The 17,485-nt window shown below is 34.6% G+C and overlaps 4 protein-coding genes across 6 annotated transcripts in view; 3 read left to right on the plus strand and 1 right to left on the minus strand.

Moving 5' to 3' along the window:
• Window positions 1-5: 5 nt before the first annotated feature.
• LOC135796503 (uncharacterized) lies at window positions 6-2,319 on the plus strand. Its single transcript, XM_065308541.1, has 4 exons — window positions 6-516; window positions 1,012-1,339; window positions 1,412-1,897; window positions 1,955-2,319. The coding sequence occupies exons 1-4, from the start codon at window positions 388-390 to the stop codon at window positions 2,305-2,307; spliced, it is 1,296 nt and encodes a 431-aa protein (XP_065164613.1). The 5' UTR covers window positions 6-387; the 3' UTR covers window positions 2,308-2,319.
• Window positions 2,320-2,410: 91 nt separating this feature from the next.
• On the plus strand, window positions 2,411-3,514 carry LOC135796508 (uncharacterized). Of its 2 annotated transcripts, XM_065308548.1 has the most exons (5): window positions 2,411-2,752; window positions 2,809-2,878; window positions 2,935-3,035; window positions 3,096-3,213; window positions 3,485-3,514. In XM_065308548.1, coding segments are annotated over exons 1-5 (633 nt in total). In that variant the 3' UTR covers window positions 3,487-3,514. The 2 variants fall into 2 exon arrangements, with proteins under 2 accessions (XP_065164620.1, XP_065164619.1); XM_065308547.1 differs by lacking the exon at window positions 3,485-3,514 and having other exon boundaries at window positions 3,096-3,478.
• Window positions 3,515-4,863: 1,349 nt separating this feature from the next.
• On the plus strand, window positions 4,864-5,654 carry LOC135795855 (ladderlectin-like). The gene is made up of 4 exons (XM_065307651.1): window positions 4,864-5,019; window positions 5,077-5,168; window positions 5,222-5,330; window positions 5,395-5,654. The coding sequence occupies exons 1-4, from the start codon at window positions 4,956-4,958 to the stop codon at window positions 5,625-5,627; spliced, it is 498 nt and encodes a 165-aa protein (XP_065163723.1). The 5' UTR covers window positions 4,864-4,955; the 3' UTR covers window positions 5,628-5,654.
• Window positions 5,655-12,772: 7,118 nt separating this feature from the next.
• The window catches only part of LOC135795942 (diacylglycerol kinase eta), a 35,111-nt gene continuing 30,398 nt past the window's right edge, over window positions 12,773-17,485 (minus strand). The window contains exons 10-12 of one of the 2 annotated variants that reach the window (XM_065307772.1): window positions 16,553-17,464; window positions 16,119-16,491; window positions 12,773-16,061 (exon numbers count right to left, since the gene is read on the minus strand). In XM_065307772.1, coding sequence (XP_065163844.1) covers window positions 14,765-16,061; window positions 16,119-16,491; window positions 16,553-17,464 — 2,582 coding nt within the window. In that variant the 3' untranslated portion in view covers window positions 12,773-14,764. Of the gene's footprint in view, window positions 16,062-16,118; window positions 16,492-16,552; window positions 17,477-17,485 lie in introns of both variants that reach the window. The other variant, XM_065307771.1, reaches the window with a different exon arrangement.

Raw genomic sequence — 17,485 nt, forward strand, 5'->3', positions numbered from 1 at the left:
AGGAGGTGGCAGCGAGGGCCGGAGGAGGAAAAACAAGGCCAGGAAAGCTGTTATCACATGATGTAGACTCGTCCGACTGGTCGAATGGGTCGAACACCGGTGCAAGACTTTCGTTCAAAGCGTTGATTGACTTTTAAGTGCATAAACTATTTGCAAATTGCTTTCAAATCGCTGGAAAGTAAGTGAAATTAAATTTGGCATGTTTCTGTAATAATGGTGATTAATTAATATCGCAAATCGAGCGATACACTTATGAATCATTAAAATCACGCACTCAAATTAATACGCAGTCATAAAAGTTTGTGCACTTATAAACAATAAATGACTCACGTGTGGATCACATAAGAAAGTGATTTCATTGCTACGGTTATTTTTTCAAAAGGAAACATGCCATGTGAAATATTACTGCCAAGAGAATTAATTGAATTGATATTGCTTTATTGTGACGGACAAACCTTATGCGCTGCACAGCACGTGAACAGAGAGTGGAAGGATATTGTCAATTACTTGGATAAGGTAAAGGGATTGAAATTGAATTTTATTACATCAATAATATATGAATGGAAAACTCATAGTTGTGTGTCATAGCGTGTAATGAATAAATAAGATTTTGTCTAAATACTTGCTCAAATATAAGATGCGACTGTTGAACAAACAATTTATACTTTAAACTGATTCTAAGTCATTTTTAAAACTTTTCTACGTCTCCTATGACTAAAAACTACTATTCTAAGCAATCAGATAATTTTCAAGGTGATTTTTTGTTAGTAGAGCAACTGAATTTTGAAATTTCTATACAAAAATGACTCAAACTAAAGTTAAACATGAAAATTTTTGGATTTCCTTAAAAGGCAAGAAGAAAATTAGGACATTTCTAGGAACAGTGTCGTATGTCATGTGATTTTGTTGAATTGAATAATTGCTGATCTATTTTTAATTTAATACTAGCAAAATATTCTCTTTTTTATAAATAAAATATCTTTTTAACTTAAATATTTATAAATATTTCAGAAATACAAGATTTGGAAACGTAGCTGCATAGAAGACATTCCAAAATTAGAATTATTACAATACACGACTCTTCCTACAACCGACTGGCACCAAATATACGAAAATCGAACAACATGGCAGGACATCCAACAAAATATTAGATTCCACACTAAAGTGTTTGAAACGCAGTCCGCAAACAAAGAAATTACCTGCATTGCTGCCACAGATAAATACATAGGGATAGGATTGGGATCAGGTAAAATAATCGTATATAATCAAGATGGCGTCCAACTCAAGGAGTTCACCATCCATTTGGGGACATCCATTAAATCAATCCATTTCATTACAGGCAAGTAAATTCAATCAATAATTATGTATTAAATAACTCAATTGCTAACATTCCTTGTTTTTTTTTTTGTAGATGAAGATCAAAATACGAGCATTGTCGCTAATTACTATGACATGCTTATTATTCACAAGTTGGTTCTTGAAACATTTGACGCATTAAACGAATATAACTATGGTGTGGTTGACAACCATACAGCATTCGACTTTTACAAAACCTTCTTCAGTGGAATGTCTTCACGCAGTCCTTATTTGACAATCGGACGCTTTACAAACGATGATTTGAATGAAAATCATACAATTATCGCCAATATATTGATGCATGATATCAACTACGGCTATGGACTTCAGTTAAGACTACTCACTTGTATATTAAACGAAAATTTGTGCCTTGTATTGGCAATGAATATGATGTATATAGTCGAGCGAGATGATCAACCAAATGCTCAGTTTATTGTGAGAGTATTAATGACGATGCCTGAGTTAGGACGAGAGGGTTTTCGTGGCATTAACCTTGATGTTTGGGTGATGAATGAAGACGTACGTGTGAGCTGCATTAGAGGTAGTTGATATCACAAGTTGTGATTTCACAAAGTAATCATTTTGTTTATATTAACAGCGTTGACTACAAGTGATCCACAAGTTATGTATGTTCATACACCAACTAAAGATATTGATCCGACTACCAAGTATTTTCTGCCACAAGAAGTATTCGAAACTGTGATAACATGCATTCGCTTGCATGGCAATACACTGGTCATTGGCACGTTGAAAGGATGGCTGTATTTCTACGAGATAAACAAGCGCGAGGATTGGCAAACATTTGATATTGCAAATTACTCGCATGCAATGGAAATAGACATTGCATTTGGTCCAGTGAAATATATTTCTGTTGCTGAAAGAGAACAACGTTTATTTTACGTTAGTAGTTCTTGGGATAAAATTCGAATTGTCACCGGGAAAATAAAATAAACCCAAACAATACTGGTTTAATTGTTTTTATGTCAAAACTTAAACATTGTTTGACATTTTGTTAAATTTTTACCTATTTCTTTTCTGTTCTGTGTGTAATATAATGGGTTCTATTGTGATTAACGGAGAGAATGTGGAAACATGTCCGAAACCGAAACGATCGCTCCTAAATCTGTGTTGTTGTCGAAGTAGTAGAAATTCAACAATAATATTGAATCCAGATCCACAATCTGGTCAAGATTATCATTATGTTGTGAAGAAATTGATTATTAAACGAGTACCGGTTAAAAATCTGATTTCGTGTGATGAAACAAATGTAAATACAGAAAATAACAGTTTGAAACCGATTGTGTTTTCTTCGTATTGTCAATCATCACCGGAAAAATATGTTTTGGGCAAGAAAGATAGCGGTATTATAATGAATACAGATTTGGTTAAAAGAAAAGTAAGTAATTTTGATATGAAACGGATAATTTATGTATTAATTCATTGACTTTGCAGAAAAACATTGTACCCATTCATTTTACTTGTGATGCTGGTGGTGATAACGATTACGAAGAATGGTGTAGAGGTTAATATTGCTATTTTAGTTTAAGTAAAGTATAAATCTATTTTTTTCATGTTTAGACACTGATTTAATTTCTCCGAATATTCAAAGCAACTCATCGTTAAAAGATTCGTTCACAGAAAATGGAAAAAGTCACAACGACGAAGGAAAATACCTATTGGTAAATATTTATTTAAACAATATTAATATCACACTGAATAATCGCTTTTTTATGTTTCAGAAAAAAATTGCATCCGATTTGTCAAATAACAAAGACGTAAAATGGAAAATCATTATCAAACAAAATAAAAACAAATCAGCAGAACCTTCAAACAATTTGAAACGGGATAGTCTCGAATGTAAAGACATTTGCAACTCTGAAGTGGATACCTTTTCATCTTTCAATTATTATTCATCGGATTATTGATAATAAATAATATGCATTTATACGCATAATAAATTTCCAATCATCTGTTTTTGGAAATAGCACTAGCTTTTTATTTTGTTGTCATTGGGTTCGGTTGCATTTAAAAAGCCAGCATTACAAATCTGAATTGATTTATATTAAAATTACTGATGCTTATAAGGATAGGTACATGTTTTAAATTAAACTTTTCGTTCATATTTAAGGATATAAACAATGGAGTATTTGTATGCAGCCCATTATGTGCCTGAATCAATAAGCAAGCAGCATTTCATTGAAAGATGTATTTTTTCGAGTTAATAATTTTAGCTAGTCTCTGGCTTGTAACATCAACCCACAGCAATATTGGTATATTTTGCTAATTTAATTAAGTATTTAAGATTTATAAAAAGTTAAATTAATTGATTTTTATTTCAGCAGCTCTCTTTGGAATGGAACCACCTGTTTCGGCGTCAAACAAAACATATAAAATTATTTCTTATGACAAGGTAAGTAAATTTAATAAATGAGTCGATGTTGAAGATACATTTTTAAATAAATATATTTTATCCTCAAAGAAAACGTGGCAGGGAGCATTAGAAGCTTGTCATGTCCTGGGATTAGAATTGGCATCTATAAATACCGAAGAAGAGGAAGAAAATATGATCAATCTTATATATTCAACAGGTACTCTACGTTTCAGAAAAATATTGTCAATTATAACGATTTTGTTTTAATTGTTAAAAGGTTTAATTGCGGGATTTAAGTGGTGGACGTCTGGAAATGATCTCAACCAGGAAGGCCAATTTTACTGGGCTTCTAATGGACGCCCTATCACATATGCGAATTGGTTAAAAGGTCAACCGAACAATGGCCAAAAGAACCAAAATTGTCTTTTATTTTGTAACGACGCGAATAATGACTTTACCTGGGACGATTGGCAGTGTAATGTTCAGTATAATTTCATTTGTGAATCTTAACCTGCTTATAAAATAAAAGCGTATGGTTACTCAATGATATTTTCTTTTGTTTACTTTAATGTATAGATGGATAGAAATGTAAAAATGATTAGGAAAATTAATTGTTTCCTGTTATTCTCGTTCAAACATAAAAAGAAACAAAAGAGGGTCTTCATATTATTAAGATGATTATTGCCAAAATTTGTAGATATCTGATTGTGAATTTAAATTTAAATAATAATTCAGTTGATTTTATAAATTTTTAGAAATGGGTTGATATAAAAAAGAATGTCACAACAGTGCCGCTATGAAAATGGTTACCTTCTTTAACTAAAATTATATGACATGTCATATAAAATTAATTTTTGAATCATCCAGTCGTGATATAAGGTTCATATCTTACGTATTTGTTTTTGTCAACAATCAATCAAAAATAAAACAATAAGCTAATAGGTTCATAGCCTCTCAATAATTAAATAATTCCCATTAGTATTATCAGGTATTCTCTAGCTTCAGAGTGATATCCATCTCAGATTTTATATAAAACATGTTTGTTGACAAATCTGATTGGATATAGTTCAAGTATTTTAGTCCCAAGTGATTTATAATCATCTGATAATTTGATCTATTTGCAATCGTTTATCATAAATACAGTGATAAAACGTTTAAACTTAAACGATATTAATATAAGCAATATTCATACATCACATTTTGTATCTGCGAGCATCCAACACTAAAAATGTATTTTTTGAAGTTAACATTTTTAGCAAGTCTCTTGCTTGCAACATCTGCAGAAAATATTGGTACTTATTAAAAATACATATAATTTTTACTATCCAATAATAATTTATTTTTTTCAGGACAGCATAATACCTTTCAACCAACGCAGCATGAAAGTCTGATACCTGTTTTATCATCGAACAGGACTTATAAAATCATTTCAATCGATCAGGTATGCAAGAAAAAATAATGTTGAAGACATATTTTTAAATGTTATTTTTAAAGAAAACGTGGTTCGGAGCATTACACGCTTGTCATTTCATGGGATTAGAATTGGCATCGATTACTAGCAAAGAGGATGAAGAAAATTTGGCTCAAGTTATAAAAGACGAATGTGAGTTTGAAACATATTGTAACATGTGTATGAGACTAAATGACTTTTTTGTAATTGTGACTAGGCATAGCTTTATCAAGTAGATGGTGGATTTCTGGCAACGATCTCGATACGGAGGAATCATTTTTTTGGGCTAGTAATGGACACCCCTTCACGTATACAAACTGGGAGGTTGGACAACCAAATCATTCCAATCACGATCAACGCTGTGTGTATATAGTTGTGCATATAGGAACGGATCCTGTCTGGAATGATTATAACTGTTATAATAAATATCGTTTTATTTGCGAAATCTAACTTGGTGGCAAAATTCATTTACTCGTATACACACGGTTACTGAATAAAACAAATCCAGTCATTTGGATAATTTAAAAAAATGTCGACTTCTACCTTTAGAGCGCCAGTTTTTCTATGGTTTTAAGACACCTACGTAATGTGTTCACGGTCTTTAGTCACGGGGTGAAGCTTGCGCATGCGTATTCGCTCGTGTCGGCGCGGCGCAACATGATCCAGTGCGCAACACGGCATTTATAACCTTACATTTCCAAGTAGTATTTAAAATACAAAAAAATACAAAATACAAAAATTCAAATACAAATACTTCGTAAAACGTGAAAATTGAGTGGAAGTAGAAAAAATAGCGTAAGCATCACGTTGCTAAACGTTATTAAACACTCGATTAATTAAACGCTCGCTACGATCGCTCTCAATCAATATCGTGCCAAAAACTCCAACAATCACATATTTTAAATTGGTTCAGATACTTTGCAATTTTGAACAAATAGCAACAATGTTGTTTGTGTTAATAATTGTCTTCGAAAGTCGCAATTATAAACCAGGAAACCATCCGGCGGACAGCTCTTTGTTAATAATTATTCATTTAGTTATAATAATAATAATCCTTGGACTTTATTTTGCCAGTGTGGAGAACATTTTGAAAATTGATTAAATTTACACAAATATATCAAATAATGTAAATATCAATAACAAAATTTTCATTTACACACTAAAGAATTGATGGATAGGATTCTTAATTCTATTGCGAGATTTTAGTTGACCTGTCTTTTTCCCTACCTAACAACATACTTAACTAGTATCACCGACCGTTGCAATAATTAATGTTTGTTATCGTTCTTATTAATATAATGCCCGCGACCGCGTTTAACGATCTGAGATTGGGGTGGCGAAACGGTTTTCGCCGCGGTATAACCAAGTTTTATTTGCCTTGTGACCCGTGCACCGTCATTGGGCAACGGGCTTTTGGTACCATGTACAAGCACATCGTCCAAAATTTAACACACATACACAAATATAAATACAATAAATAAATAATAAATCAATTCATTCATACAATAATTCAAAATGGGATTACATTCATCAGTTCTCAACATTCACACATTTCAAACGAACGCGATGTTTTACTGTCGCGAATTATGATGATTCAAATGTTTGATATTCTGCTGTCCTTGGCAGTGATGCGCGTGTGAAATAATCGAATTGCAAACGTGAAAATCGCGAGTAAATTCGGAGTATTTCGACTCCCAAAAACTTAAATGTTGATCGAAATTACGTTGCCCACGCCTGAAAAACCGCGAATTAATTATCCGTTCACTAATTCACTAATTGAAGTATCGCGACTTACAAAAATTTAGACATTGATCAAAATGACGTCTTCTTTCGGTTTTGATCGCGCCTGTAAATCTCAAATTGCGAAAACAAAACCAATCTTCCGAGATTGAGGACTTATTTCAGTTATGATGATTGCATGTAGGTACGTGTATTAGTTTGCGCATGAAGATACAAGACAGCCCGTTTGGTGTCAGGTGTACTCACTACTTAAAGACGTCCGGCGTTTCTAGCAATGCTGGGTGGACTATCCCTAGACCAAGGACATAGCCCCGAGTGAGTCTCCCCTTCGGCTGTCACATACGCAGCAAAATGCTTTGCGCATCCGCCAGTCAGAGGCACTCGTGACTACCCTCCGGTCCAAGTCATCACCACGACTTACCTTACATCCGGCTCCGAGAAACTGGGTTCCTTCGTCAGAGTTTCTCTGGAGGACGCGTCGATATTGTTTCAAACTTGGGTCCAAACGCAGGTAGGTTGCTTGAAGTCGATTTGGCATCTGCATCCATCCATCTTAGGGTTGAAATTTCGGGAAATCGAATTAGGTGTTGATTTGGCAATTTTATAAACGCGACGCGCACTCGATTGTGATTAATGCCCACGTTAAAAAACACTAGTGCGATAACTATCCGAAAATTTTAACGCGAATCATTCAGAGGTAAAGTAAAACGCGACTTGACCCGCACTTGATGAGTATACTCGTATACTGTCCACACAATGTCTTGTCTACTGAAACAAAGAAAAAAATAATAAATACTTTCAATCGTATAAAAATAAAATAAGGAACAAAAAAATCATGTGTGTAGTTCACACGCGGTAGAAGTGAAACCTTCAGAACACTGCACTGTGAGAGAATCAGACGAAAATAGTATCAGAAGTGGGATAATTATTGAGTTTATTTATTATAATATTGGAATCAAGTGTAAAAGTTAAATTATTGAAATACAATGGTAGGTAGTACGAGAGGGTGAGTATAAGCTAAGTAAAGTTAAGTAAACACTTACTGTACGCTATACCCTCACAATATCGCCAAAACGATATTTTTACGAAACCATTGCAAGTCAATGCAAGTATTTGTCAAGCCTGATGTGGATAGCACATTGATTGCATTGACTTGCAATGGTTTAGTAAAAATATCGTTTTGGCGATATTGTGAGGGTATAGCGTACAGTAAGTGTTTACTTAACTTTACTTAGCTTAAGTTAAATTATTTAATATTTTTCTGCTGATATTCGAGACACTTATCGGCATTAGTTTTTGGCATACTTGAAGAACGTTAATATAGTATATTCAGAAAATATTCAGAATCAAGTGGATTGTGGCAAGCTACGAAGCATCGCAGAAAGAGGAGACGAAGATAATAGGAAACACTGTACTCGTATATCTGTGTTCTCTTATTCTCTCGCAGACTAAACCATATAAACGAATACGTTTGTTTCTTTTTAGTGTCGTTTCATTAATTTTGAAATCACAACGATTCTAAAAAAGTTTTCATTTCAAAAATTAAATTATTAAAGATGGAATACTTGTAGATGACAAATTATGGCGAAACATGATCATTAGTATTACCAGAGTTAAAACAAAATATCAACAATTATGTTGCTGATTTTATTAGTTTTAAAAATGATAAAATCAAAACTCTCACTGCCACAAAGTAAAGATCAAAACAACTGAAATGTAAACAAACGTCTAGTCTAACGACAATCGTGCACACCCGGTCACTGATTCAATTCTTGCGCGTAAGAAACAAATGTGCCTAAGAACTCTGCTAATTATTAAATTATTTAATACAAACAAAAATTTATTCTCTTACTACTATTCAAATAAAGTTATAAAATGAACCAACTCGATGATTAGTGACGTAATAATTAAGTTTTCAATATCAATGCAAATAAACCTAATGAATAAGAGAACTGTGCATAAAATTTTGATGTTCAATTTGATTTAGAAGCTTTCAAACACCCAAAATTTAAATTATTACAAAAGACGATGATAGTTTTTCTAGCATTTCACGCCGTTGCAACCGAAACACGCGCTGAATCGCAGCACAGTTGGTCGAGCTACGAGTACTCGTATACTCAATGTGCGATGTTAGAATGATGTTACTTTTGCTAATGATAAACATCAAAACATTCAAATCTTATGTTGTATTTTACGCGCACCTTCTCACTGCTGCAAAGTAAAGTTAGAGCGAAGTAAGAATCGAACACGCCACTGATAACGCGACAACACGACGATCGCACACTTGCGCAAGGTGAAGCTGCGGTCACCCTATCATATACTCGTACAAAATTCGTGTTAGAACATGCAAGAAAATGACGCTTCCAAAATCTAATTAGATCTCCTTCTAGGTGACTGTTAACGGAAAATCATAAACTAACCCAATCGTATGTACAGTAAAAAATACGCGATTATAATGAATCTTAACCGAAACACGCGAAGAAAAAAATCACCATATGTTAACTTTGCTATATTTTTCAATTTCTGAGTTTTCAAAGACTAGAAATTAAATGTATTGCATAAAACTTACTTGTAGTGGTATGGGGTACTGATTTGCACTTGGTAACGGTCGTTTTAAATAATTTAGGTGTGATTTGAGATAGTGTGAAACGGAGCTGCACGCTGCACTAAACGTTGCAAATGGAGTGACTGATGCTCTTGAGTGCGCGCTGTAGCGAACCCCCAAGTAACACGCTTAACGTGCTAAAGTCCAAGCTAAAGTGGGAGATGGTGGATGTGACGTATCATACAATATCCCAAAACAAAGAAATGCAAACAGTGCCAAATTTAAAGGGTCAATAAGTTCTATTTTCCTGTAGAATTATTTTATATGGTAATTTGAAAAGCAAGTGCAAATAGAAAAAGGGCGCCTTATTTAAAAAATTACTGTATTTTCACACAATACAAAAAAAGAAGAAAATAAAAAGAAAACAATTTTTTGTCAAAACATAAAATTAGAAAATTTTAGGAAGAAATTTACTTCCTACTAAAATAATTTGTTTAAATAAAATTGAATAGAACTTAAAACAAATATTTACATGGTTGTTTGCTTATACAATTACTAAACTATTGTAATCCTACATAGACATTAATAATTTCCAGCAAACCAAAGAAAATGTTTATACTTGAAGTAGAAATTAAGTAATTTTCTAAAATAAAACGACAAAAATCAATATACTATAAAATAATTCATATGTTACGCGTATCTTATCATTTATCTCAATCACAAATTGCGTATTGCGTTAATAATTGTAATTTTTCTTAACCTTTATAGTTCCTCAACTGAGCAAGCCCTATTTTTTATGTTATCCTTCCCACTGAACTTTAGAGTTTAGTTAGTTGCAGTTCATCAGAAACAAGAATGTGTTATTTAAAATTTTTGATTTTCCTAAGCATTCTCACCATAATAACAACTCAAAAAGTAGATATAGATGTATTCACTACATTTAGTCCTATCGATATTATTTTTGCAAGTGAATGTATCTGGAATGCAACGAGAGAAATCTTAGGAAATCAACAATTAATCACCATTTTAAATTGCAACATAACCAAAGAACCAGGCTACTCAATTATGTCTACAGTAACCAAAATGTTACACAAAACGATAGATAATTACACTGTTTGCTATGAAATCACCAATGGAACACAAAATTTTTTTCCATCTTTTGAAAAGTGCATAGATAATTGTAACTCGAAGAATAAAAGAGAAAGAATTTACAAGAAAGTGTTTAAAACTCCACGACAAACAAAAATGTATCTTGTATTCATCGATAATCTTCAAGTATTTAAGGATAACTTAAAAAGAATTGACTCTATGATGACATACAACATTTCAGCTGAATTTTTACTTGTTTATACAAATTTAGAAGATAACACTAAAGATCTAGCAGAGAAAATAATCAAAATAGCGTATGATCATTTTAAATACGAAGCCACATTGTTGATTCCAGCTAAAAAAGATGTTTTTGAGTTATACATGTTTAATTTATACCCAAACAACTCAATATATTGTGCTGTGAAACCAGAAACAACATTGATAAACACATGTACCAATGGAAAATTTAACCTCAATGTGTATCGTTATGCAACCAATTATTCACGATTGAATTGTACGATTCGTTCAATGTTGATGCATAATCCACCTTATGTAATATCACCTAAAGATGGTTTTGAAGTATTAATTCTTAATGAAATTGCAAAATCACTAAATGTTTCCTTCGAAAAGTCATATTATAGCATTTCTGGTAGTTGGGGCTATAAAAATGAAGAAGGTAACTGGACAGGTCCACTTTACAAACTCCAACTGGATCCTTTCCAAATTGGAGTTGGTGCTGTGTCCGTCAGACAAGATCGCTTACAAGATTTTGGTTTCTCGTTGACTTACTTCACAGAAAAAAGATTCTGGGTGGTACCAGCTGCAGAAAGGATAAGTGATTGGAGGTTATTTTACTTTATATTTTCATTTTCAACTTTGATGGTTTTAATGGTAATTATGGTAATTGTTGGTGTTTTATTTTGGGTGACTACTAATTTTACTACTAATTTACATCAAGATAAAAGTTTATTGAGTTTGGGAGCAGCCATTTTGTTATCCGTTCAGGTGACTCTTTCAGCACCGGTTAGTAGGCAACCAGTGTTGCTAATCAATCGCATATTATTCATTTCCTACGCTTTGTTTTTTATCATCGTTGGATCTTTCTATCAAAGTGCGCTGTTTAAATTATTAACTCAACCACAATATGAACATCAAATATCAACATTTGATGAAATCGTACAGAGTTCATTACCGATTGGAGGTGCACCTTACATTAAAGAGTATTTTAATAACCCTGAAGATGATAAATCTATGTTGATTTATAATAAATATAAATATTTTTCCGAGACTGAAGGAAATGAATATTGGATGGATGCAGTTGCAAATCGTGAAGCAATTGCTATTCTGAGAGAATCTTATATCGAGTATTATGATAAAACACCGGAAATGAGAAATGCAGATGGTTCTTCTAAAATATTCGTACTTTCTGATGATGATAATGTGGTGTATGTGGATCCTTATAGTATTATTTTTTCACAGAATTACGTACTGAAGAAACAATTTGATATCGTTATTGATAAACTGATTGCTGGTGGTTTCATCGATTTATGGAATGAATACTATATCTATGAAAACCAAGTTACTTATCTGGGACCGAATAATGAAAATAATTCAACAGGTGGAGGGAATAATTATAAACAAGTTGTGTTAAGCATACATCATTTAGCAGCGGCTTTTAATTTTTTATTTCTTGGACTTTTTTCTGGTGTTTGTGCTTTTATTTTTGAAATTATCATCAAAAATGTGTTGAAAAGTAATTGAGGTAGTATATCTGCTAGAAGTAAACCACAAAACAAAGTGAAGCACCAAAAATAAGATTTAATAGAATAGGTTTTAAATTAAATCCACAATTACTTGAAATCTGTAAAAAATAATCTATTTACTGTGTTTGCAAATATTTGGTTGTGTTTTTCGAGTTGTAAGAATAAAAAAGTAGCTTGTGACATATTTATGTCTACGCTAGAGACCTCTCGTCACCCTTTACGCAACTAACTGCAAACTCCCCTCTCCGTTTCACTGATGGTTGCATACTCACGCGCGCTGAAGCGCGTTCCTTTCCCCCTCTTCTATTTGCGGGTTGGCCGCAGGTATAAATGAACAGCGCGCAGCGACTACACTACTCAGTCGTTTCGAAACCCCCAAACAAAAACTCAGCAAGACACAATTCAATTTTCTTGTTCATTAATCTACAATATGGAAATATCTACTCCAAATCACTACAATCAATTTTAATATTACTATGTCATACACATATAAAAATTAGTTAATTTTTCAATTGTGGTTCAATATAATTTATTTCGCCACAAACATGTCAAGAGAAGTCACATTAAGGTCTTTACAATGTTCTCGTTATTTCAAACATTTGTAACACCCGACGCGCTCAACACGCCGGCCGCCACCCCCAATACAATGATATAACATTTGATAATATACAATACAAGAAAAAACTTGATATAATATAATCGTTCGTTTCCTAAATTAAGTAAATTCATCGTCATCGTCGTAGAAACACGCTATGCCTTGCACAAAAAAAGATCATCGATTCAAATCGCGCGTCTGAAGAGGAACTCACGTAAGAACATTATAATAAATTGATGCGAAAGACAGCAGGATTGGTAGAGAAACCCGGTGGTGCGTGTGAGGATACAGCCGGCGTTCGACTGCAATTAATATCACAGAAATATGCTGGTGGACTTGCAGTCTTAAAGAGTAAATCAACGATTTGTGATCAAAATATGAAATGAAAGTTACAGACAACAACGGAATGCATTGACACAGGTTCAAAACCGATATTTAATATTTGGTTAGGTAGTTATTTAAGGTTAGCTTAAGAGATTTTCAAAGTTTTACATTGTTCATAACCATTTGTTAAATATATAATTTTTGGGTTTGCTTCCTCCTTTGGTTTTTCATCAAATGCTTCTAATATCTTTGGTCCACGTGTCTAAAGTGTGCTTAAATTGCTTCATCGTTATTCATTTTTGTTGGTTAGGTTTGTATTTAAATATAGGTTATGTTTGGTTCTTGTTTAAAGGATAACAAGGAATGATGAACATGAATATTGGTAAAGTAGTACATAACACTCGTAATGCGCGCGCCATCTTGTTCACACTCCATGCGTGTAAAATCGTTTTTAATTCGAGTTGAACACATTTTTCGTACGTTTAGTATAGTTAGTTTTGGTTCAATTCGTTTGTGACACCAACAGGTCCACAAATAATAGTTTTGACCTGTGTGTTGAACAATACTACCGGAAGATTACAGAGAAATGGAGTTTGTGGGAGATCATCGGTTGAGATAAATGGATTGTGGGCTATTGACGTAATTGCCAGCTTTGCATATTGTTACTCGTTTGATATTGCATCGGCGGGACGCGAACCTATACATGATTCAACATCGATTCATATAATATGTATATAATATCAACGGTAATTAGAACATTATATTCGTGTCTCGAGGAATGCGCTGCGTCATCTTCCTTCGCCGTTCAGAGCGTAGAGAGAGTGGTAGACATCTCAGAAAGGCAATTCATAATGATTATCATAGATTTCTACGTTTTTGACTAATATGCTTATACTGTCGATTAAAGTGATTAATACAAGAATACTTTCTTCAATTTTTTGTTTTGTTTTGCTTGCTCTATGTCTAGTGGTTTAAGTTGTCCTATCTCAATTGTAATCGGTGCACACGGAATGCGCATGAGTGATTATCATGATAGTCAATGGTTGTGATAAGGTGAGGTTAAATGTGACATCAAAAGAAGCGTAAAATCAAGGAATATCGAAACAAAATCAAAATCATTGCATCAGTCTTCGTCATCGTGCGTTACATCGGCGCCATTTTGTCACGCGCGGCCGATTTTCATTCCGTTACAAATTAGCACTAGAGCATTAAAAGTAGGCACCAACATATATTCATAATCGGGATGAAGTATTACTCAAATTGGTCGTTCTAATCCGAACTAAATCCTCTACATCCTGAATCTTCGTTTTGATATTGCTAGTGAGAGATTCATTCGTTAATTGCTTCAATTGCATTTTAGAATTTTCATATTCATTCGACCGTATCATCCGAACTGAATCAGAACGACACATACAAATCAAAGCCGTTGATAATGTTGGAGAAATAGTAATCACAGTAAGGAATTCTCATCAAAAATTCAATAAAATACGTATTACGCGAATAATGTTGTAGTGACTAAAGTGTTGACCATCTAATTCACACCTTGATTGAGATCCTTGATCGCTTGCAGAATGCGCTTGACATGACCAACTTTTGTTACGCCTAAATCTTTCAGATCACGTCTTGCTAAGGTTAATAATTCTCGCCCGCGAATGTCATTCCGCACAAAGCTGTCAATATATTCAGCCAGCTGAAGAGTTTCCAGCCATGTGCCCACCTCCTGCGTACCCCAAGATGCTACATCACGTGTTTTGGCGCTTTGATGTTGATGAGGCAGATGCAAATGCGCACTGGACGCTTTACGCAATTTCTTCCAGAATAAACCTTTGCGTTTTGGTTCAGCGTCTTCTTGTAATGCTTGTAAATAAATCATACCACCTGTTGGAGTGTCATGCAGGACACATTTTCTTAACTCAAGTTCCATACTGGCTAAACTTACACTTAGCTTGTTTTCGAGGTCTTCTCGTAGTTTTAATTTATCACCTCTGTCGTGGAGTAAACAACAGCTTTCTTCATATAGTGTTTTGACAGAGTTAACACACTTTGTGAATTCTATTCGTAATGCAGGACCTCTTAATATCTTACCATCAGGATGGATATTTTCCAAACATTTATCCGCTTTTGTTGCCAGACTATATAAATCCACTTCCAGGTTGTAGCTGATTGCTAAGATTTTAATCCATTTTACTAATCCAGTTGCACTTTCAATGAATCCTATCAAAAGTCGTAGTTCTTCTTCATCAAATAGAACATGCGCTGGTTCCCGGCCTACTAGTGGTCGTTCCAAGAAGGTAACACTCGAATGCCTTGGTGCTGCTTCTCCAGATCCACCCAATGGACCACTGAATGAATACTGTCGTGCTTTTTCAATATGCACACCAAGGAACGTTGGTTTTACATGACTAGGCATACTCTGGCGAGTTAAACTTGAACGGGCTTTATCGTGAGGTACTGATGCACGATGTTTACTACCTTGCGCAGCGATACTCTGTCGTTGTTTTTCTTCCCATGTGCGTAAAGAGTTTTCTAAAGCGCGGTTGCGACATAACATTTGCATTCGATTTTTATGTAGTATACGGATGATCCCAGGTGGTTGAATCCATGCCTCACCATCAACTTGTATAGGCACACCTTCATCTCCAAGGATGTTTATTTGGATACTCTGACATTGCGCAATGCGATGGTGTTGTAGGTTAATCAAACGCGAGGCAGCCATTTGCACTGAACCAAAGACCGCTACAACTTCAAGTATTTTATCATCGAATGAAGGTGCTAGGAATAGATCTGCTTCTTTAGTTCCACCCCAGAAATTGATTCCACCCATGAAACTAATTAAAAGAGATATTAATAGAAATGTTTAGGTTAAATATTTGAGGTTATAATACCTTGGAATGTTCAAAATAACAATGCCTTGTAAATGCGGCAATGGAATTCGTTGTCCATCACATTCCAGTTGAACACGCTGCTCCAGATTCTTGTAAGTTTTCTGTAACAACTGTTTGCTGCCCAGGACGCCGTACCACATGTAATTTTTCGCTCTTGAACGACATTTCTCAGGATGTTCTTCACGCTTGTGATGGAAATCCAATGAAATCTTCGCGTCAATTCCAATACCAAAGTAATTATTCATGACGCATCTTTCAAAGAATCCTTCTAGGAGAGTTTCATCTGGGTCTATCAATGGACTCACAGCAGCACACAACGTATCCGCATTGGCAAGCAGACATTTTCCTATGAAACCAGTACCGGTAGTGACATCTACACAAGAAATCACGTAACATAAATATATCTCTATAATAAAACAAACTTATATACTCACTGGGCCATGTTGGTAATCTGACTAAAGGATTAATAATCGGCATCTTTCGTTGCGATTGACTTTCCTTTTCTTCTCTTTCTCGTTCTCTCTGCTCCTTCCTATCACGACTCTTTTTGTTTTCATTTGTGTCCGAACAAAACAACTTACTGGTGGCAGCTGCCGCTGCTAATGCTGCAGTTTCAGACGGGTTCAACATACTACAACAGGATATCCGCCTAGTCGCCGCTGGCGACCGTGTCAAGAAGTGTTCGTTGTCGATTCCGAGAAGATTCGAGTTCGAACTGTTATTGCTCACATCACTAGTGCTCGCATCGCCCACCTTTGTAAGCAGCTTCTTAATATCAAAATCCGGTTCGATTTCGATTGTAATTTGATCGCCGGATATCGAAGGGTAAGCTCTCTCGGGTGACGGTGGCTCCACCACTACACTAACCCGTGGAAACTTATCACTTTCAGGCTTTTCCTCCTTATCATGCTCGGCGAGTTCTGCTTCGATTTTATTTAAACTGGAATGTGAACCTCTAGCGCTGGGTTCGGTTTCTTCCGTTAGGGTACTTTGTCGGTTGACATTCGCTTCGGTTTTATAAGATTTACAAGCCCCACCTGAGGGTCTCCTTTTGAAGGATCTGCGTGCTATATCACTACCTTCAACAAACTGCGCCAGACTGCAGTATCTCACTTGTTCTTCAGTTTTTTGCTGCTCAAGATAAACATGTTGAGACATGAATGCAGGATTTTCAAAACCAAATTGCGTGGATGATTCTTCGACCGTTGGAACTTTTATCGAACTCCTGGATAATTTCCGTTTGCGTTCCATAGAATCATATTTAAAACTTCTTCGGCGTTCCACGTCACCAGGTGTGACCTCCTCGGTTGTATCGAGACTATCCAGATCGAATCCATACTCATTGCCTACGATACGAACTATTGCCA

This window comes from Atheta coriaria, unplaced genomic scaffold, assembly GCF_025399875.1.
Source record: "Atheta coriaria isolate IRGN ID8LTWV9N9 unplaced genomic scaffold, Caltech_Dcor_3.1 hic_scaffold_7_pilon, whole genome shotgun sequence".
Classification (NCBI taxonomy): Eukaryota; Metazoa; Arthropoda; class Insecta; order Coleoptera; family Staphylinidae; genus Dalotia; species Dalotia coriaria.

What these genes read in the sequence shown, in the direction of transcription:
- LOC135796503 (XM_065308541.1), top strand. Translation starts at nt 388, where the DNA reads ATGCCATGTGAAATATTACTGCCAAGAGAATTAATTGAATTGATATTG. An exon ending in TTGTCAATTACTTGGATAAG is followed by an intron (nt 517 to 1,011) that starts GTAAAGGGATTG and finishes TAAATATTTCAG; the next exon opens with AAATACAAGATTTGGAAACG. An exon ending in ACGTGTGAGCTGCATTAGAG is followed by an intron (nt 1,898 to 1,954) that starts GTAGTTGATATC and finishes TTATATTAACAG; the next exon opens with CGTTGACTACAAGTGATCCA.
- LOC135796508 (XM_065308547.1), top strand. Translation starts at nt 2,411, where the DNA reads ATGGGTTCTATTGTGATTAACGGAGAGAATGTGGAAACATGTCCGAAA. An exon ending in TTACGAAGAATGGTGTAGAG is followed by an intron (nt 2,879 to 2,934) that starts GTTAATATTGCT and finishes TTTCATGTTTAG; the next exon opens with ACACTGATTTAATTTCTCCG. An exon ending in ACGAAGGAAAATACCTATTG is followed by an intron (nt 3,036 to 3,095) that starts GTAAATATTTAT and finishes TTTATGTTTCAG; the next exon opens with AAAAAAATTGCATCCGATTT.
- LOC135795855 (XM_065307651.1), top strand. Translation starts at nt 4,956, where the DNA reads ATGTATTTTTTGAAGTTAACATTTTTAGCAAGTCTCTTGCTTGCAACA. An exon ending in AACATCTGCAGAAAATATTG is followed by an intron (nt 5,020 to 5,076) that starts GTACTTATTAAA and finishes TATTTTTTTCAG; the next exon opens with GACAGCATAATACCTTTCAA. An exon ending in AAATCATTTCAATCGATCAG is followed by an intron (nt 5,169 to 5,221) that starts GTATGCAAGAAA and finishes TTATTTTTAAAG; the next exon opens with AAAACGTGGTTCGGAGCATT.